Source organism: Caloenas nicobarica, chromosome Z (genome assembly GCF_036013445.1).
Source record: "Caloenas nicobarica isolate bCalNic1 chromosome Z, bCalNic1.hap1, whole genome shotgun sequence".
In the NCBI taxonomy this organism is placed as follows: domain Eukaryota; kingdom Metazoa; phylum Chordata; class Aves; order Columbiformes; family Columbidae; genus Caloenas; species Caloenas nicobarica.
The window spans coordinates 8,091,478-8,113,866 of NC_088284.1; the positions used below are offsets into that span (position 1 = coordinate 8,091,478).

Sequence of the window (22,389 nt, forward strand, 5' to 3'; positions counted from 1 at the left end):
CACCCCAAGAAGCATTGTTAGCCAAAAAGCATTATTAGTCGTGATAAAATCTGAGGTGGAAAGAGCCTACTGAGGGTTATGTTTTTTCACATGGACATTGAAGCTCTAGTAGCTGGAAATTTGCCTTTATGAGACTCAGATTTTACCCTGAATCAGGGAAAGAATTTCACCAGGTACTAACCTTGGATAGGAATGGTATAACTAATTTTTATATTTGGTGATCTGGCCGCAGCTGTGTTGGTGGGAGACATAATTCTATAATTGCGTGGTGTAAGTCTGTATTGATGATTTATACCAACTAAGGACCTTGTTTCAGGAAGATTTGTAGATTTGTGTTTACTGATCGTTTGGTCCAGGTGTATAATTTTCTGTTTCAAGAACTTTTGGCAAGGATAATATATTATGGCAAGAGAAAGACAACAGTATGGTCAGCACTGTGTGGGGGTAAAACAAAGGACAAGCCTCAGTCTAGTCCTATAGAAACAGAGATGCATCTGTATAAAGTGAGTGAAGAAAATGTACTAAAAACAGACCAACATCCCATCTTCACACAGACTCAGTCTTACACTGCCAGTTGTTAATATAGTTGGTAGTATTCACATCCTTCGGCCTCTCTAGTCTAATTAAAATTATATGAAGCAGAACACTGACAACAGAATATTACTTAACAAATATGTGTCTTGTTCCCATCATGGCATTATGCAGCATCTCCTTTTTCTGCTACCTGAACTGGTAAGGTATTGAGTCCCCTCCTGTAAGACTCACCTGCTGTTAATATTCTGTGTAGACTGAGAGGTGCCTCTCCTCATGCAGTTGTTGTATGGAAGTGCACAGTCTGTGGTTGCCAGCCCTTCCAGTTCTCTTTCCTTCATGAGTTGCATAGCACAGGGTCTCAGGTATGAGATTGGGAACAGCACATGTAGGATCAAGCTGTGGTTTAAAGCCAAGATTTTACCTAACTCTTGGATGAGAACGGAGATGAGTTCATCAAGCCTGAAGCAAAACAGAAGGACAGTAATAGTCCTTCAGAGAGAGCAAGGCCACCCAGGAATACCGTTTTTATAGAAGCAGAGCCCTAGGTCAGTCAGTAAGTTAATTGGTAGTACTGGGCTGAGCTGTGAAAGATTTAAAAAGACCAGTGAAAAGAAGGAACTTAGCAAGGAGATGGGTGAAGCAGGATTTGGCCCTGAGCACTCCCATCTCCCCGCATGCCAGAGAAGAAAACAGTGGAGAAAATCTCTGTGGGTGCAAGCCACCGATGTGTCATACTACAGCCAACGCACGTTTGCTGTGAGTTCAGATGACAGCAGCCAAGATCAGAGCTCTGAGACCATCCCCACAGACCTGCCAACAAAGGCTGACTAAACTGTGTGAGCGGAGAAGTCCCGTGCCTTCTCCTAGCCAAGCTCACCCCTGAAACCCACTGGTGAATGGAGTTACCAGCAATGCCAGCCCCGGGAGTAAACTGCCTCTGCAGCAGGAGGCTGTTTATGAACTATTCTTTACTGCTGGCATAGCAGCCGGCTCATTTTCACCTTTCTTAAAGGTTAACCTCATTTCCCTCTATTAGTTGGTTTTAGCGAATGCCATTCAGCGCGGCAGTTAAAGAGCTCTGTCAGCGGATGGAAATGACAGTGGCATTTAGAGCCAGGCGGAGCTGAGAGTTGGGGGGGTGGCAGGGTGGGTGGAAGAAATAATCTTCAATAAAACGTTTGCAGGGGTATGCTAAGTGACATCAAAGGAGTCCCATTTTCCACAGCAAGAGGATAGATCCTCGGTTCAGTCTGCTGAGTGGGATGGGTGTCCCCTGAGTTTGAAACCAGGGAGAGAAAGTGCCTGGGGGGCTCCAGACCAAGGCATGGGACATCCTACATTGCAGAATCATAGAATAGCTTGAGTGGGAAGGGACCTTCCAAGCTCATCTAGTCCAACCCCCTGCAATGATCAGGAACATTTTCAACTAGATCAGGTTGCTCAGAGCCCCATCCAGCCTGGCCTGGGATGTCTCCAGGGACGGGGCATTGACCACCTCTCTGGGCAACCTGGGCCAGTGTGTCACCAGCCTCATTGTAAAAAATTCCTTCCTCATGTCCAGCCTGAATGTAGACATGTATGAGTAACTTCTTGCCGGGTCCAGCAGGCCTTGCTTTCAGGTTGAATGTGTGCTGAATATTGCTTTCACTAAAGGAAAATTCCTCTGTGAGCGTGTTGGTTATAAATTTTATTGTGACCCTGCCTCACATGCTGCCTTACCTGCCAAATATTCAGGCCACAGCATGTGGTCACAGCTTTTCTGAGTTTCCTCACTGCTCTGCACTTCTGTTTTAAAACCTGGGGTCAGGCTTGCAGTAAAGTCTTCCACTCAGAGGAAGGATGAGTTTTGCCTGTGCTGGAGATTTCACAGGGTTTTGTTTTGGTTTTGTTTTTGGTTTTGTTTTTTTTTCTTATTGCAAGAAAGTTGTGAAAGAAGGGTGAGAAAAGAGGCCGAACCAGGGAAATACAAACAGACCCCCAAACCCTAACACACGAAAGGTGTCATCTGCATTGCTCAGGCTCTGCTGTCCTGCTCTGTCCTCACCAGACCTCCCCTGGCACGGGTGTAATAGGCTGTTTTGCATCAGGGAGAGTCTGCAATACCCAGCAGCAGTAGGGACACACTGAGCAGCCGTTCAGCAAATCAGGAGTCTGATCCAACACCTGTGAGGCTCCATGGCACTCTCTTTCATTAACTTCAATAAGCTTCAGCTCTAACCCTGAATCCCCAGTGTTTATTTCAAGCACTGGTGTAGCATCACTGGAATATAATACCCCTTCACATATGCACCTTGGGGTAATGGTCTAAATGAGTGTGTGGATAAGTCAAGCGAGATCCTGACAGGTGGCATCCTGGAGCAGACCCATTCCTTTCCTGGGTCATTTGTTGAGCTAGCCAAAGTATTTCAAAGGAATGGTTATCTAGCCAAATGTGTAGTTTTGTAAAAGGCAAAGCATTCCGTTTGAACAGGTCTATTTCAACGAGATTTTTGCAAGGCGACTTTTTTTTTTTAATTAATGTTTCAAATTCTCATTTTAGTAGGTACAAACCTGTCATTTAAACAGGATCTTTTTAATTAATTTTGTCTGTATTGTATTAGACCACTAAGAACATAAGAGCTTCCATTTTGCGTTAGACCAAAGGTTTGTCTAGTCCAGCATCCTCTGCTCCAGCAGTACTCATTAGAAAGAGAACAGGACTTTTATAAAGAGTCACCCTTCCCTTACTATCCTTCGGCTTCCAGCAAACAGAGGTTTAGTGACTAAGATTTTGCATCTGGATCATCATGTTTAATAGCAGTGAGTGGACACAACCGCCACTAATGTGTCTCATTCTCCTTGGAGCTAATTTATGACTTTTGCATTCAGCAACATCACATGGCAGAAACATCTTTCATTTATTCATATAGTGTGTGAAAATGTACTCTCTTTTGTCTGTCTGAAAACCACAGCCATTCTGCTTTATATATTTTATGTTTTGAGGTTATTAAGACAAAGTCTTTTTATTCTTCTGAGACAATACCCTGTAACATTTCACAACTGAAGAATTTCCATTTCACAAGAACTTTGGCCTCTCCAATTCAAAGTGGAAACACATTTTTTGAGATATCAGTATTTCCTATAGAAAGAAAATTCCATTTTTCATCCAGCTTCAGCTATTTCCTTATATCAGTGTAATTGAGGGTGACAGCAACAGAAAAAAAATTATAATAAAAACAACCAAAAAATCACCCTGGTAAGAATTGGAGAGAATGAATGAAAGTTTCACAACAGTAGCTTCTTCCTCCCAGCTGGGCTAGGAGAGTCACAAAGAGAAGTAAAGGGGATCAGTCACCCCAACTTCATCACACTGGCACTATGTCATGCCCCCACCATGTAGTTTAAATTCCTATAAGGCAGATGGTATCCCATAGAGGAGAGGAATCCAGTTCTCACCTTCCTTTTTATCTATAAAATCCCCAGACTGGGACTTCCACCTAGAAAAAGAAGGACTGGTTTAAAGAAAGATACACTTTCTTTTTAAGTGATCTTCCTTGTGGGGAAAAACCCATCACTTTTAAGGTCGTCTTGCAGTCAGTGAGATGTCTGAAGCATTAAATGGGTGGATCCAATTTAAGTTCAGATCTTGAACTAATCACCTGAAAATGGGCATTTGTACTACATGCCCAGCTCAGCTGCTCACATCCCTTGGCAAATCCTTACAGAACTTTAACTCTTGCTCCATAAAGCAGAGTCAAATTATACTTTGATTTCCAACCTCTTTATTTTTCTCCTTATAGTCACAGGCAGGACTGTCTCTTTCCATGCTAACATACCCAGTGTGGCACACTCTACTTTTGATTTTAGCTGCATATCCCAGGTACAAGTGTCAAACAAATAATACACAGAACTTCTGTGTGAAATACGGCTTCATAACCAAAATGAACATTAGGCCCAGAGCTGTGTGATGCAGGAAAGGTGTTATTGAGACCTGTGAGACATACTGCTTGGATTCCTTTATTATTATTGTATTCTTTTGCCTCTGCTTCGTTTTCTTTGTTTGTAGACGAGGGGATGGAGAGGAAGAAAGCCAGCAAGTTTATAAAAGCAAGAGAGAAAGGAGTTGAGGCATTTTGTGGAGATCTTTAATGACACTCTGTATAATTTGAAAGTGGGGAGGAAAGGGGGGAGAGAAAAAGGGAATTAGCAAAAAAACTGGCAAAAGAAAAGTGGAATGTGGAGAGAAGCGTGTGGATGAATTTTAATGCAATCAGAAAGCTGTAATAATGGTAATAAAGGAATATATTCAGACGTCAAGAGAGGGAGAAGGGAACAGGACCCGCGACGCCAGAATTTAAATTAGACATAGGCGTATAATTCTCTTTTCTCCCCCCTCCTTTCTTCAAATGAAGGAAATGGAATTTTTAAGCACAGCGAAAGAGGGATTAACAATTGGCAGGTTTTCAGCCCTTTGTCTTTTGGCGAATCCCATTTAATCACCGTCTTTAATATTAAGGAGGCTGTGGCTGTGCAGGGCTGTCTCAGGCTTGGGGGAAAAGGGATGATATACAGAGGAAAAGAGAGATAACACTCAGGTTCAGGCAATTGTGAGGAAGTGTTTCAATTACCTCCACTGAAGTCTTTAAAAACTGAAGTTTAATTTGATCTGAAATGTCGTCACAGCTCCTGCAAGAGAAAATATGTCTTTCCCAGCCCCCTTCCTGCCCATGTCTTTGCTGTTCCAACAGTCCCCAATGCTCAAGGCTGGAGTGCTACCACGGATTAATGTCCTGGCCTTCTAGGCTTCTAGAAAGGGTTTCAAAGCCCCGACAGGTCACCAGTGAGATGAGTTTAGGAACTGAAACTTATTTTTCTGACACACCAGCCTTGACACCACTGACCCTGCGGAGTTTGTCAAGAAGCTTCTAAGCTTTGCTCTGAAGGAGTGTGAAAACCAAACGGCCCTTCAGGCTCAGCCTCATCCTTGTGTGTCCACAGAGTGAAAAGGGGATGTTACACATAGGAATTAAGATGTGTTAAATTCCCCAGAACCAAAGGCTGTAGGAGTTGTATTCAAATCTGAGCTGCCTCTGAAAGATGAGTGTAAAAGCATGATTCAGTGTTCGTTTGAGGTGTCATGTGATAGTACAAGATAGTCTTCTGCTTCATGTCCTTCTTCTTCAGTAAATCCATCAAGCTGGGCCATGGAGACACCCATAGATTTGCCGAAGGAATAAGTACAAACAGTCATGGAAAATCCTGCAAAGTTTAGTTACAGCAAAACTGCACACCTCCGCACTTCGATGCTGGGTCTCCTTGGGTGTTTTTCTCCCATGAACATTTCCAGGGTTTTTCCCAGGAAACAGGAACTCTAAGCACAGACTGCTAATATCTAGGGAAAGAGGCATGATTTTTTTTTCATGACTGGAAGGGTGATTTGAATTCAGATATTATTCCTGTTGTGAAGGGATGGTGAAGAGAAAGTGGGTGTTTGGGCTATGCATTGAGTTTAGAAAGATCAGATTTTGACTCCTGAGTCTTTTTCTAAAAAACATCACCTCATGAACTGTTCTCAGAAATATTTCAGTTGGGTGTTTCAGATAATGAACAAACTTGGAAGAATGATGATCTGCCAGGCACAAATCATGCAGAGTGTTTGTGCTTTGCATGACACCAGGTTTTCGACTGCTCTCACCACTAGCTTTCCTAAGCAAGGGCTGCTAATAAAGTGGGTCATTGCGAGATGTTTTCCCAGCTCAATATCAAACACCATAAAACCTGTCATTTAAGATCTGCACAGGGAATAGCATCTCTTGGCAATGGACAGTTGTGATGGTGCTGTTCAGCAAGTCAGAACTACTGATATTTGTCTTGGGGTTATAATATTCTCAGCTGTACAAAAACAGTCTGCTGTTAAAAGAATCATTCAGGCTATGTCTTCATGGCAGGGTTTGCTTGGCCTGTTGCCCAAGTCTTGTCCATAACCTATCTGCACAGAGGAAGCCTGAGTGTGCTTTCATATGAAATGTCCAAGTGGTGCTGTAGGTTTAAGGTTGGATTTCACTTCCGTGCAGGTAAACAACAGGTGCTGCCACAGGAACACAGGCCAGCCACGCTCAAATTGCATTCATCCCCCTGGTCTGAACTATCTTCTCCATCTCCTTCTATTTTTTCTCCTAGTTCTGCACTTTATCCATCCTGCTTATATGCTTGCTCTTCCAAACAACTTCTGGACATGGTTTAGCAGCTGACACAGACCTAGGACCTCTTCCAGTTTCCTGTCAAGCAGGTCTCTCTGCTCAGGAGGACAGGACTGTCGTATGGATGAGGACCCCACAGGTAGAAAATAGAACCAGACACATCTAATATAAAAACATAATCTTAGACTTCGGGGTTGACCCATTGGCGACATGTTACGTTTCTTTCCGGTTGCTCATAGGGCCAACAGCAGCCAACATCTGTGTTCTCTTGGACACATGCGCCTAGATCACTGTAGCACGACCTTTAAAGACCACACCACTGCAGGACATGAAAATCTCTCCCTGGAAGATGACCCCAAGATCTACAGCTGTCATTTGCAAAAGCAAGGCTTTCCGTTCAGAACTAAACCCTACCTTTACTTACCCCCACCATGGACCCCTTTTACACGAAAAAGGAGTTGAGGAAGCTCCAGTCACTTAAATGTGATAGAAACCATCAGAGGGTTAAGCCAGCTCTGACCAGCAGCCTGCCAGGTGCCTTTCATTATTACTGTCAGAGCTCCCTGTTTTCCTGGCTTTGGCAAACACCGACTGAGGAACCTCAGCAATGCCTAGTTTTGCCTGGCGTTAGCACAACTTATTCTTTTTGCAGATAGGGAAACTGAGGCTGCCTTTTGCGTTGAGTAATTCATGTAGCTCATATTATCACTGATGCAGCTGTCCTTCACAGGCATATATTGTAAGTATTTGGAAACAGTAACTAGGTGGTAATCATCTCTCTGATACCAGGAATACCAGGAAAGGGAAAAGTGATTTTTCCTTCCACAATATCCAGAGCGCAGCTTGAGATGGGACCCAGGAGTCCCAAATACCAGTCTGAAATGTACAGACAGGAGTTTTGTTGGAGCTCTTGCACAACCTCCTGGGTCCACTCTTCCATAACTGGATCAGGAGTGATTTCCACTCTTCCAAAATAAGATCTAGGGCCTGCCTATTGAAAATAGTTTGTGGCATGCTCAAAATAAACAAAAGGAATAGGTTCCTATCCCAATACATGATTAAGCTGCAGAACATCTCGCTGCAGGATGTGGTCCATGTCTGCAGTTCACATGGGTTCAAAAACCCACTGAACGATTATGTGATAGACACTTCAAAAACTATTACATATGTAAAAACCTATTACAGACTTCAGAGTTCCCTAAATTGCAGAGCACTGCAGTCTAGGAGAATATGTGGGGAGACTGACGAAATTGCTATGCCTGTTCTTGTACTCTTTCATAGATATCCACAACTGGCTATTGCCAGAGGCAGCAGGCTAGTCAGACAGACCCACTGTCTCTCTTACAGCTGTTCTTTCAATCTCCGTATAGGATCCATGTCCAAGTCCAGGTTTAGAGTACAGCCAAGTAATTAAACAAGAGAAATCCTTCAAACTAAGTTTTTCAGATGCAACAGTGGAGATTAATGCACCTGTGGGATGAAGCTTTCTTCTTCATGTGGGAGAATTATGCTCCCACACCTGGGTTTATATTCAGTTGCGTTTGTCCCCATCACACAGCTGTTCAGATTAGCTGTTATTCTCTCTAGCCTGGGTGTCTCAAAGCCTCTGTCTCCAGCAGTTGGAGACTGGCAGCTGTGCAATCATATCTGCTAACGTATGGGATATAAAGAATCTGTTAAGTAAAACCAAACCAGGGAGGGAGGAGGGGAAGAGATCAGCACAAAGAAATCTCTCCTGCTAAGATGTGATTAGGGATGCCCCACAACACCCAGCTGCAAGGAACAGGTGAACTCAGCAAACATTTTAAAGCCTGCAGCAAAATTAGCCCCTAGTGAGTGTTGTTTGATATGGGAAGGGGGAGTGAAGAGGGGAAATAGGAGCCCATGCAGGTGGAAGGAGGATTTGGTTGCTATTCTTTGGACTTAGGTAGCAGTAGGATTCTGTTGTTTCCAGAATGTGTTTGGGTTTTGGTGGTTGTCGGTTTTTTTTTCCCTCTGTCCTAATTTTTAAAACACCTTCATTTTACAAGGTTCATGTATTTTCCAGCAAGGTACCATGGAGAAGATAATTAGCTAATTTACAATTAGCTACAACAGAATTCGTAATCGCTTTCCCTGTGGAAAGGGCTGTAATCATCATCACAGAGCTGTAGGACCACTGTGAAAATGGCAATTGGAGTGTGCAGCCTGGGCCCCAGGAAATGCCCTGCCTTTAGCCTATTGATCCGCCTGATTAGGAGGGGCTGAGGGAGCGACGGGGCACTCTGGCTCGAGAAGGGAGCCGGTTTCAGCTTGCAGATTTGAGTTCAGAGCTCGGCCCAAACTTCCATAATATTCAGAACACCTGTGGCTCAGCACTCTGCTCTATAGATTCTCCTTTAGTCTTTGGCCTGAGGGGCATACCTTGTCCACAACCGAAAAAAATCCATTTTATAGCTCTTTTTTACCACAGTGACTTTGACAGATTCTTGTTTCCAGAGGCCAATCGTATCTTGGGCAGCATTGAAAGGAGTGTGTCCAGCAGGTGGAGGGAGGTGATTCTGCCCCTCTGCCCCTCTCCACCTGCAGTCCTGTGTCCAGCTCTGGAGCCCTCAGCACAGGACAGACATGGACCTGTTGGAGAGAGTACAGAAGAGGGCCATGACAATGATCAGAGGGATGGAACACTTCTGCCATGAGGACAGGCTGAGAGAGTTGGGGTTGTTCAGACTCCAGAGAGACATTATTGCTGCCTTTCAGTAGTTAAAAGGGGCCTATGAGAAAGATGGAGACAGACTTTTTAGAAGGACCTGTAATGATAGAAGGAGTAATGGTTCTAAACTGCAAGAAAGTAGATTCAGATTGGATTTAAGGAAGAGAGAGGTGGTGGATGCCCCATCCCTGGAGACATTCAAAGCCAGGCTGGACAGAGCTCTGAGCAACCCAATCTGGTTGAAGATGTCCCTGCGCATTGCAGAGGGCTTGGACTAGAGGACCTTTTTCCACCAAAACACTTCTATGATGCACAACCTCAGATCTGCCTCCTTTCCCCTCTCCACCAAGGACCAGTCAGGAGAGTAGTCAAGGAATATCTGCTCTGCCTCTTGCATCCTCTCTGGTAGATGTGCCACTTGGTCTTATGCACTATCATTTTCTCCTTACCCACATCTGCCCAGAAAACTTCTTGAGGCTGCTTGTTTTTTCTGTCACGGTGCCAGGGAGATAAGCTTAAAGGCCTTCCTAGTGCCTGGACCAAGGCTCTGCAGCTGCTCCCTCACTGTGTGTACAAGCAATGTTTGGGGAGGAGGGGAATAGCAGCAAGGACAAATAATTATTAGCTATATAAACAATGGAATTAATTAGCATCTGGTTTCTGAAATGAAGCCATACAGCAACCTGGTCCTGATGCTCAGAAAGCCAACAGCTTCGACTAACATCAGAGAGCTGTTCTGGTGAATACCATGCGCATACAGAAGATGTTTGCTCCCATGCAGAAATACACAAATGCCAGTTTTGTTCACATACAAGGAAGCAGACAAACTATCCATGTATGATGCCCTGGCAATGACCTTAAGGATGAAATAGGGAGGCTCATAGGTTTTAGAATAAGGGGTTTTGCGGCTAGAAGGGACTATAACGATCTTCTGGTTCGCCCTCCTGACTAGCCTGGGTCATGAAGGTGGTAGATCTGTCCCTCTTTATTTCCAAGGCTTTGGATGCAATCTTCTAGATGATAAAGCTGGTTTACACTTTCCTGATACAAGATTCAACTTCTTTGTTTTGCATGAGGAATACGAGAACACAAGTGTATTTATGTACTCTTATCTAAATGTAGCCCCATGCACACACATACATTAGCGAGAGCTATCTGGATAAACACAAACCTGTGTCATGTCTCTCTGGGAGTGACCCTAATTTTCCCCCAGTCCCTCCACAATTGCTGTGATTCTTGTTCTTGTCCTCTTGCTCTGCAGAGGGTCAGACATCCTGCATCTCATTGTGCCTTCTGTCTCCTTAATTAGTGCCCGTCCTCCCCCTCCACTCCCATGTCCCCCCTTCCCATCTCCTCTCAGCGTTTGGTTTGCAATGCTCTATTATTTCACCTTTCACGCATTCTGTCTCCTTCGCCTGGGCCCGTCTGACACCTCTGCCTTATGCTTATCATAGAAACATAACATTTAAATACAAATAGAACAGGGAATAATTTAACCCCTATTTGCACTGGGGAAGGTGCCAAGGCTCCATATAAACACAGCCAGGGAGATTTATAGACACTGTATATTTATCTGACAAGTTACATTTCTTCACTGCTGTACCCTGCAGCCAGCTTTTCCTGACAGGCTCAAGCCTCCATCACTGGCTGAGTGGTCAAATGGGAAACCTGGTTTCCTGGGGATATTGGAAATGTCACTAAGGGGACACCTCTGGGAACTCTGTTTTGCCATTGCTATGGCCTTTATCCATCTGTCCTCCTCGGAGGAACACGGAGTGCGGGCTCTTGTTGTTGCTGTGGTTTGTTTATGGCAAAACAGGGTAGACTCGGGATGGACCTAATTTTCAATACTAAGGGAATGCCTCAAGTCACTCCTGGTACACCAGTGAAAAACCTCCTTGGCTCTTCTAGGCACCACAACACAGAGAAATACCCATCCATGGTTATTTCTATCAGCCAAGCAGGCGTGGTGGACTCAGGTTGTGAGGAAAGACTAATAATGGGGTGAATACTAATGAGAGGAAAAAAAAAGCATGGAAAAGGGGCTTACATGGCCACCACACTCAACCCCCAAACTGCAGGACAGTGTCACTGCTCAGATTGCTGTTGTTGAGGGCTGCCTCTACAGCAAGGCTAGTGAGATTTCTTCACTAACATGTAAGATATGGGCATGAGATAAAAACCAAAACTGTCACTTTGGTGTGTGTAATAGACAGAAATTTGAACAGGCCCTTTCCTGAAAAAAGCAAAGGGGATATGCTCAGATGTGCATTGTTGCCTGACACGTGGCTGTGTGTGGCATTGAGGAAGCTCCATAGAACATGTTTGCATCGTATCTGTCTTTGGACATGCCACATAATCATTGTCTCATTTAATCATTATCTCATTTTCCCTCATAGGGAGGATATAACGGCTGCTCCTCATGCCTGCCCACCTCTGTTATCTAAGACAGGATGGCACCGTGAGGTCCCACTCCCCCTCCCTTGGCCATGGGCCGGCTAAGGCTGGAACACATAGTCATAGTATCATAGAATCATAGAATGCCCTGAGTTGGAAGGGACACACAAGGATCATCGAGTCCAACTCCTGTCCCTGCATATGACAACCCCACAGTTCACACCATGTGCCTGAGGGTGTTGTCCAGTCTCTTCTTGAGCACTGTCAGGTTGGGGCTGTGACACCTCCCTGGGGAGCCTGTTCCAGTGCTCCACCACCCTCTGGGGGAAGAACCTTTTCCTAATGTCCAACCTAAACCTCCTCTGGCACATCTTCCTGTGATTCCCTCGGGTTCTGTCACTGGTCACTAAACAGAAGAGTTCAGTGCCTGCTCTTCCTCCTCCCCTTGTGAGGAAGCTGTAGCCATGATGAAGTCTCCTTTCAGTCTCCTCCAGGGTGGTCATATTCAGTGCTCACCTTGAGGACATTCCAGACCGTGTGCTTTTGCCTGGCCTCTTTTTGTCCTTCTCTTCTGCCCCTGAACAATGGTATTTCTGTTCTCCTTGACAGTGTGTTCACTTTGCCCTGGGACTGAGGTCTTGGGAGACATAGTCTGAAGGTTTTTTACACAATCTGAAATGGGAATGATAGCATCGAGGTTGGCCGTTGAGGCAGGGCATAGGCTTTTAGTCTGCCCAGTGCTCTGAAGTTCAGATGTGGGTCCTGAGACACACAGATTTAGCATGGTCCCTCACTGAAAGAAAAGGAAGCATGGGACTCAGCAGGGTAGGATGGGTGGAACATAAGTGGCAGGGGAAGACCCTGCACCCTACAGACAGGCAGAGATCAGGGACATCTTGATCTGGGGACTGCCCCAGGTAGACTAAACCTCTGGTTTTTATAGGATGTAGAGTGGCCTGAGTGATGTATAGCAAGGTACTGCCCTCCGTTCTCATTAGAAGACGCTGGAGAAGTCTGGTGGGGAGCACCTCTGGTGTGCACACATGCGCAGATACATCCCACTGATGCCAGCATGTCCTCTCTTCGTTTTATTCTGGCAAGTCTCACGGACTTGTCTGGACATACTTACAAAGGACTTGCCCCACTGCATGGCATGTTGGCTTTTAGTTTGGAACCTGGAAGAGCATCATGTGGGGGCACTCAGCATGTAAGAGTCATATACAAGCCCATTAGAGAATAAAATCATTAGCCAAGACCAGGAACGTGCTGAATAGTCTCAGCTGCTGGACCTCTCCCTCTTTCTTCCCACCTGAGATGTGTGAAGGGCATTGTTAGAACACAGTACCAAGGTCCCTGGCAGAGCTGGGATGTGAAAGGTAAATGCAGCACTTTGTTAGAAGAACCTCTCCAAGAAAAAAGCTTGTTAAACTGACTCATTTTTTATCTGCCGAGTGTGTGATTTGTGTAGATTTCTGAGACAGCAGATGTGACAAATGATTCCCCTGGCAACCCAAGGCACAGATTTCCAGGGGAGACAGATAGGGCACTGACTTGGAGACAGGGCTGGAGGTGATGTCCAGGCAGTGCTGGACCCTGGCTGGCCATGGAGGGCCCCTTCGTGCCACTTGCCCTGGAGCAGCTGAACCAGCAGACCCTGGGGAGGGTGGTTCTCACTCTAGGCAGAGCCTTTTCCTGGTGGGCTGATGGCCACCTTGTGGGCAGCTCACAAAAGCACCACGTCTTCTACCAGCCAGTTCTGGGGACAGGCATCATGACTCCTGTTGTCCTGCAGAGATGCAGAAAAGGGGGCTAAAATAAAAATAATTAAAAAACAAAAAAATAAAAATAATTAAAAAACAAAGTGAAAAAAAAATTAAGTGCTTCCTAAAACACCTGGTTTAAGCTTTGCATAAACTCAACCAGATAAGGCAGTTTCAGGCCAGTTCCACACTACGGAGTTTTGCTGACAGTGGAGGGATGTGATTTTTTTTTAATGATACGTTCATATTAGCAAAAAGCCTCGTGAACATACAGTTACACAGCTATAGGAGTGCTTTTGCTGATGCAGCTTATTTGAAACAGGGGAAACTGTATAAAGTACAATTTAACAGACACTTCTGTGCTGGAAGTATTTACTAGACACAAACTTCCTTGGCAAAGGCTTTTGCTGGTGGTGTTCTCAGTTTGTCCCACTTCTCTGCTCCCTTCCTAAAATACCTCCCATCTACCAGGACAGCTGGTCTCATTCACTGGGTGGGTTTTGCTCCAATGTCCATACAGCTGTTGGAGCTTAGGCTGGACTCTTTCTCCAAGGCTTGTCTGGCCCTAGACTGAAAGATGCCCCAGAGAGCACACAATCAACTGTTTCTCTAAGGCTTATACCTCACCTCTGAGAGTCTCTTTTGCACATCGGTTTGGCCATCAAGAAAACAAAGCTTTCAGATGTCCAAAGCAGCTACCCTTGAGGTGGGGACAACACACACAGTGTTAGGGCTTTGCGCATCATTAAAACCTGAACTTTGTGTTGCCAGCAAAGACCCCGAAAAGTCCCGTTGTTTGGTCAAGTCCAACATAAAGTAGACATATTTCTTTTAACATGTCTATCAGAAGGCTGTCCCTGTTTTGTCCCCCTTATCAGAAATGCATATGTACCCTCCTCAACTCATTTTTCCTACCATTTCAGCCGCCTAACTGAAGGCAACATAAGTCCTCATTTTCTGTGGACAGTACATGTGGATAACTCCACTGCAGGACTGAAAGCTCCTAATATCCTCGCTCGATATCCGCTGCATGAAAAATTATCCTCATCCAAGGCTGTAAAGTAATTTGCCAATTTGCAGGTGCATCTTGGAGAGGGAAATTTTGATCAAACACAGGTTGAAGCAGAACAGATTGCCTACACTGATGATTTCTTGGTGAACAAAAGTGACATAAATTGCCCAATTAGTCAGCCAGAAAAGGGTTGTTGCAAACCAATGTTTTGTTCAGCTTTAGGTTAACATGTGCATTAAAAAAAAAAAAAAAAAAATCAAACTATTTATTTATTTATTTACATGCGTTTATTCAAATTGGTTACATCTGCTCTGTAAACTGCTCTGAAAAAAAACTTGGTTCGCACATTTACATAGTGTTTAATGAATGATAAATAAGACATTTATGAATCATGTGCAAATGGCCTGTTTACATACACGAAGTAAACTATGTAAATTTCTTTTTTTTTTTTTTCCTGGTGTAGTGGTATTAGTCTCTGAACACAAACCTAATCTAAAGGTATCACTCAGTGCCCTCTGAAATCTTTCTGCCAACTCAGCAAGCATTAGTTTGGTCTGTTTTCACCAAAATTGTCTGAAGGTGTTTTGTTCTAGACTGAAGATCTCCATACTTGTTACAAATCCAAGTATAAATAGTCTCCCTCATTCAAAATACAATTATCTATTAGCAGACCATGTCCTTCTTTGACATGAAATGCCACCTGCTTGAGCTGTCTCACATAATAGTAATCAAATAAGTTAACTTTATGTTTCAAAATACAATATATGTTTCAAAAAACAATATATATTTCAAAAACTTTGGGATTATTTCACATGAACCTTAAAAATATATTAAAAAACTCATCCAAACTTTAAGTATGTGTCTGTGAGTGGGTATGAATGACAAATCTCCATTTACAGGCTGTGGCTTCTGTTATATCCTGGTTTAAAACAGCTTTTGTTAAACATTTTTTTTCCTGCAACTTATTTAGTATTGCAATGGCTACTAACTTATGTTATTTTTCATATGGACTTTATTTCTATAAGCTATCTTTATCTACATTCCTCTTGGATCACAGTTTGAGCACTGTTGTCATTTCAGTTACTGCAAGCTGACTGCAAAAATTGATCAGAAAAAGCTGATTTGGAAGACTTTAGTGCCTAGATTTTGAGAAGCAGTTGAAGGTTTTGATATTTCTGTGGGTTTGGACCTTTTTTTAAAAAAAAAAAAAATGCCAAATTATTTTCAAGTACTCCTTGAAAGTCAGATGCTATTAAGGTTTTTCGGGCCAGCCACCTGAAATGACTAACAGCTTCTGAAATATGTCACCTCAATGAAATCACCATTTGTTTTGCATGTGATACTGAACCATCTTGGCTTTCACATCCCTCCTGAAATATGGTAAGCATCTCTTTATTTTGTTCCAGAAGACAGAAAACTCTTTGTGGGCATGCTCAATAAGCAGCAGTCAGAAGATGACGTGCGCAGGCTATTCGAGGCCTTTGGCAACATCGAGGAGTGCACAATCCTTCGGGGACCCGATGGCAACAGCAAAGGTAAGGTGATGGCTAGTGGCACACTCTGTCTTTAGTGTCAGACTAGACCCAGTCTCAGTGTACGTATAATTTCCCGGTGTAACAAAGTCACCAGGTAGCCTCCAGGACAGCACCTCTTACATTTGCCAAGGGAGGCCATTTATTTGCTGGTCACTGTCTGCTTGTGCATGAGAGGAAAAAGATGATCGCGCTTAACATCACATGCCCCTTGATGAGTTAAGTCTCGTTGAGTACAAACTGATGTCTAATGCTGTTTGCTTACAAGGCAGAGCCTCCCCTACAAAAACAAGGCCTTCACATTCACTCAGGGTGTGCTCTCCCCAACCCTTTGAACAAGTCAATTCTTTATTTAAGCAGAGCCAAGATTGCTACTTTACATCTTGACTTACCAGGTCCACTGGTTCCACTTATTTATCACCCAACAGCCTCAGGTTTTCCACTTCTTTGGCTGGTCTTTGCATAGATACACACCAGACAATGATCATAATTGCAAGGGTACAGGTGCTGATTTAAATATTACACTCAGCAGATATCTACTGTCTGAAACATGCAAATGCTTCATTGCAAAACTAGTTGCCTTACCTCCTTCTGCCACTTTTTGGCATCACTTGTTACCTGGATAGGACTAAGATCCTTTGCTACAGCTCAGGTGCAAGAATGAGGTTTGTCTCTTGAATCGGAGGGTCATTTTTTTCCCCGTCAGTCTCTAGATAAAGTAACTTCAATTTCAATAGGAAACCCTCTTCTCTTGACAGTATAATGTGTCCATTAAATATTGATCTGCGTATAATATATCATAAACCGTGCTGGAATGTGCAGCACCAGACAAGAAACCAGTCTTACTGATACAGTTCATATCTCACTGGATATTTTGACATGTGACAATATCAACCAGCATATTTTTACAACAGGGAGGCAAAAAATTCAAATCACAGCGATACACTGGAGAAAGATATTGTTATTCCATAAAATCACTGGTGGCCAAAAAAGGCATCACAACAGCATTAAAGGACTGCTGTTTGATATAAGTCAGTAAAGCTCAGCCCTCGTGATATAAATGGTTGAAAATAAACTGTGGGTGCCTTTCTTCATTTGTATGGCTACTTTAGTATCATGACACCCAAAGGTAGGGGCTGCCCTACTAGAAAGCAGTAGGCTAGCTTAGCCTAGAAGAGGTCCAGCCACCATAATGGTAGGCAGTTAAGGACTCCGTTCACTGAAAAAATCAGTAAATTGGGGGAAAAAAAAGTCTGTCTGCCTCCACCTGGAATTGTACTGAACAAAATCTAATGACAAAGGATTTAAATAGAGTAATATTAGAAGCAATAAGGTCTGACATCTGTAAGAAACAGGTTCCAAAGGAGATCCAACCCACAGACTTGTATTCATACTTTCTCTATCTTTTTATCTTTTTTTAAAATTTTTTTTACTTTAAACATTTTCATTATAAGTCTGAGTCTGAGTGGCAGCTCCATATTGCTAACCAGTTTAATTATTAGAGCTAGTGGGCTGCAGTCTCAGGCTTGCATTTCACTGAGCTGTTCAGGATCAATACTGAGCCTTGACAGAGTTAATATTACCAGCTTCCATTTGCTGCTGCTATTTACTCAGAATGTGAAGCTCCTAATTTACACACACACAGCTACATACACGCACACAGAACAGTCAATCCAACAGAAAACTTAAGGCTGGTGCCCTTATCTTAGGAGACAGTCAGGCGAGCCACAACTCCCACAAAGTTATTCCCAGTCTGCAATGTTTTCCATCTGCCAGAAACCAATATGTGACACACATTGCTTGTGAGCTACTTATTTTGGGTAAAACCCATAAGGCTTAAATTCCACCTAAAATGAGATTTAAGCAGATTGTCTAAGTGCCAGATAACAACCAGATCCCATACACTGCAATCCTACCCAACCTATTACATGAAGTCCCACCAGGCATCCCTGTGGTGAGTCCTCTGGGTACTTCAGTGCAAGCACTGCTCTGAGAAGGTAAGTCCCAGCCTCCAACCTGAATGCCACCACAGTCCAGCCACAGACAGAGAGCTGCCTGAGCCTTGCTGGAAGCCACAGGTGATGTCCTGAGCCATGGGGCTGCAGAAATGCCTCCTACGTGAGTCACGCAGGGGTAGACACAGTGGCTGGACCATGCAACCAGGTAGCAGAAGAGCTGGGACTGAGATATTTAACTGTCTGAAGCTGAATGTAGGATAAGGTGGGAGGGGAAGGAGCCTTCCCATACCCCTGTAGGTAGAAGCTGACCTGTGTGCAGTCAGGAGTGCAGGAATCCTCAGGTGAAGAAGCTGAAGTAGATCGAGGTCAGCAAACCAGCAGGACCCACAGGGTCTGCACTGATGCTCTCTGGACAGCCTCTTTTCTCCCCCCTCCCCCCCAACTTTATATTTTCTCCGTTCAGCAGTTGTCTACTTCAGTAACTCAGAAAGATTTCCCACAGCACCTGAAGTTCCACAAGAGGAGTCTTAACACTCTCTGCAATTATAACCTCAGGCCCTGACTCTGCATTCTCCTCTAAGCTGACAAGACAGTCGGAGCAGCACTTTCAGCTCTGTAATCCGGACATAAGGAAAGAAAAAACATTTGAGCACATGTATCTCCCTGTTCAGCACAGGTTATATATCTCTCTGTGTGTCAAAATCCCTTCAAAATCCAGATCTGCTCCTGTCAAAGGGACACCATTGTTCTGAGAAGGGTGGCATGAGTTGTATCCTCAGCTCATGAGGTCCTGAAGTCAGCTCTGTTGAAAATAGTAGGGAAGAAGACTATATTCACATTTGTTATTGTGTACAGAAGCCATCCTTTTGAACACACAAACAGAAGGGCCAAAATATTAGGATCTCTGCTATCACCTTACCACCATATACCAGTAAAAGCTGAGTTGTCACTTGTCTGACTACCTCAAAACCTACTGGAAGCAGTAGGAGGGATCCCATTAGCATCTTAGGCATTAAACAAGATAAATACCTGCTGCTCCCTTCATTCCCACCTTTACCCAGCTCCACTGATCCATCAGGTTCCTCATCACAGGGGTGAATTTCACCTGAAGAGAGTGAAGCCTTCAACATGACAGCAACACTGCAGCCAAAAATCCTGCTCTAAATGCAATGGTTGACTGGAGCTGGAAAGCTTTTGTATATTTGCTAATCAGTGTCTTCTTTTTAGAGGCAGAAAGTACAAAAGAATCTCTGCAAATAATTAAACACCCTAATTCTGGATTATCTCTGATTAATGAAGAGGAAGGCGCAGTATCTCAGGAGCCTGGGAATGCTGGGCTGCGATTATGTCATAATTGATCCCTATTGTTTCCAGCTGAAGTTTATCTATCTCATTTTCTCATGATTGTCTCCTCTCAGCTCCTTATAAATTAGATCCAACTATTAGCAACAATTGTTATGTTTTTTTTCCTGAAATACAGTCTGAGCATAGTGCTGAGGGGGTAATATAAAGTGAAGGCTCCTAACTGTACTCTAATTTCATATGTGTGTATTATTTTTAGAATGGGCTATCACTGCTTTCTTCAATCTCACTTCTGTCAGTCTGCAGGAATGATTCTGAGGACCTTTGGGGCTCATTCTTCTACCTTGCAAGTGGGGTGTTCTAATGATGCAGTTTTCAGCCTGCACTGCATGGTTCATGAGGGTGTGTGGACCTTATAAAGATTCTGCAAAGGGAATAAAGGCAAGCCGTCCCATTGTCAGGACTGGCATCCCGTGTGTAGTGATCTGCACCCCTTTAAGGAAACAGCTAGGGCTTTGCAAATTGATTAAAACCTCAAAAGTACTTGGTAGTAATAGAAGGGGATGGAAGCCAGAACTTCTCAGATCTCTCCCAATCTGTTCCAAAAACCGCCTTAGCATATGGAAATTACTCTTCCTCTCTCTGAGTCAGTGTGCTTGTAGCTAAGAGTGTTCACAATGTTTTCCCCTACTCTGGTGGTGCATGTGACCCTTTGAAGTGTTGATCATTTCTGCACTCCATCACATATTCATAAATACACTTTTCTGCCCTAAACCCTTATGTAAGAGTTCAGTGTGAGATTTTTCACATGGCAATGCAGGCCAGGGAAACACTGCCTACATTTCCCTGATGTCCGGAGGAGAACACCTGTAAAGTCACTGACCCTACAGCTCTGGAAGACTGAGATTCATATTTTGGTGAAGGCAAGATGGCAATCAACACAAGCAGATCTTTTTCATCCTAGCTTCTTCATCAGAAGCTGTCTTATGCTTTCTTAGACCAGGGCTGCTTGGAGCCAAGACAAGCTCTGAGCAGTATGTCATGGAGCTCTGTTGGACAGTGATATGATAAGGTACCTGTGCTTTGAAGTAACCTGAATAATCTCTGTGCAGTTGACCTGTGGCTGCTTGTAACAAGCATGTGTAGCTTTCTTAGAGACTTCCTTATGTTTCTCAAAACACAAAGAAAAGGAAATTAATTTTCACCCAATAAATTGTAAAACTGTGAACCATTCTGCCATGGGAAGCTGTGGAAGTCAAAATATAAGAGGACTCAAAACGTAGTTGCTAAGTTTGGGTTCACCAGTGCCCGTTACAAGCAGTGTGGGAATTCTGGATGCAACTTCACCTTCAGAGGTGCTCAGGCTGATGAGGACTGGACTTTGTGAAAGAATAACCAGGAGCACGTTTTTGTACTTTCTCTTCAAGCATCTTTATTTTCCAATTCTGAGGACACAGTACCCAGCTAGATGGACTTTCATAGTACCTATGCAACCTTTCTTATGTTCTTCTTTTTCCTCTTTCAGGGTGTGCATTTGTGAAATACTCTTCACACGCGGAGGCCCAAGCAGCCATCAATGCCCTGCATGGCAGCCAGACAATGCCGGTAAGTAGCTCTGTGACACAGGCAGGTCAGGATCAGCCCAGCCTTCTGCTGCCCTGTGGGCTGATGGGATAATTTATCTGTGCTCTGCAACTCATCTTCCAGGAAGGATGGATAACAGCTCATGCATGCAGGGCCCTGGGTGTGCTTAACTCATCAGTGGAAAGGCCAGGATGACACTGTCTTTGCATCCAGGTGCAGAGCCCCAAGGGGTTCTGTGTTCTGTCACCAGCAGCTTAGATGACTTGAAAAAAAAAAAGACATACAGTTCACAGGAGCCAAAAACATTGGGTCAAACTCACCATGAGAGTAACCTTTCAAGTTTCAGAGACATAAACCAAGTAGAAATTTGTGTTTAAGGGCTTCTTTGTTTTTCCTCCCCAAAGAGTCTCTGCCTCTAGATTAAGGATAAAGAACTTTTTGTCAGCATTCAGCAGAGAGCAGTATGTTCATGTGATGGCACTAGAAGCTAGAGACAAATCACACAGTGAGGAGCATAAATATGATCTCCTACATCCAACTTTTGAAAGACAGACCAACTACTGGATCTTCTAGGAAACACTGGAGGGATCGTTCCACTTGGACAAATATCTAGTAATATGGGGTTTCAAGCCCGATAGTTCAGGAAAGTAGAAATTGAAATGTGTTTGCTATGCAAAATGATATTTATAAACCATCACACAGACACAGAGGAAGGTAAGGCGTTCCACTGCCAGAAAGGAAAGACAGTCTGGTCCAGCATGTTTTGGTATATTATAATAGTATATTATTTTTATTACTAATTATTCACTGTGTAAATCATGAAAGGCTAAGAAGCATGCCAACAACTTGGAAAGGATACAAGAAAGCTCAATAAAAATATTTAAGAGTGTAAAATCTTCCTTTCAGTGAGAGATTCTAATGTAAATTCATGAATTTATCTGAATAAGTTTAAAGTAGGACTGGCAGATTGTCTCTAGGTCTTTGCAGGGATGAAAATGGAAAATTCTTTACAGGGGAAAAGGTTTTGTAAAGTAGTAAATCATCAAGATCTCATTTTTGGAACCCTATCTTCAAAAAATAAGGCTAAAAATAGTGCATATTTACCAGTGATGCTATTGAATAAAATCTCCTTACAGATGAGGGTCTCAACTTTTTGTAGTGTTACAGTACTTTTAGGAGTCTCTTCCTAAAAGACTCCTTCTAATAAAACCAGATGCTGGGCTTGATGCTGGCATCCTGTACTGATCGTTTCCTGAGACTTGTTAAAGTGGTACTTTTAATGATTTTCTTTCATATTTTGACCCAAAGTGACAATGTGCATAAACTGAGATCAGGAATTGCAGTTCCACAGGGTGTGATACCACAAAAATATGTAACAGAAAGCCAGTTCCTGTCCCAAAAAAGCTTGCAAACTCAGGTGACAGAGGTGAGAGAGAAGT

General features: G+C 43.5%; 1 protein-coding gene across 47 annotated transcripts in view; it reads left to right on the forward strand.

The window, feature by feature from the left end:
• Nucleotides 1-22,389, forward strand: part of CELF4 (CUGBP Elav-like family member 4) — a 691,562-nt gene that overhangs the window by 596,267 nt on the left and 72,906 nt on the right. For 24 of the 47 annotated variants that reach the window (XM_065657517.1, XM_065657474.1, XM_065657498.1 and 21 more), the window contains 2 exons: nucleotides 15,981-16,109; nucleotides 20,892-20,971. In XM_065657517.1, the coding sequence (XP_065513589.1) occupies nucleotides 15,981-16,109; nucleotides 20,892-20,971 (209 nt within the window). The remainder of the gene's footprint in view (nucleotides 1-15,980; nucleotides 16,110-20,891; nucleotides 20,972-22,389) is intronic. The other 23 variants (XM_065657466.1, XM_065657477.1, XM_065657502.1 and 20 more) reach the window with 1 other exon arrangement.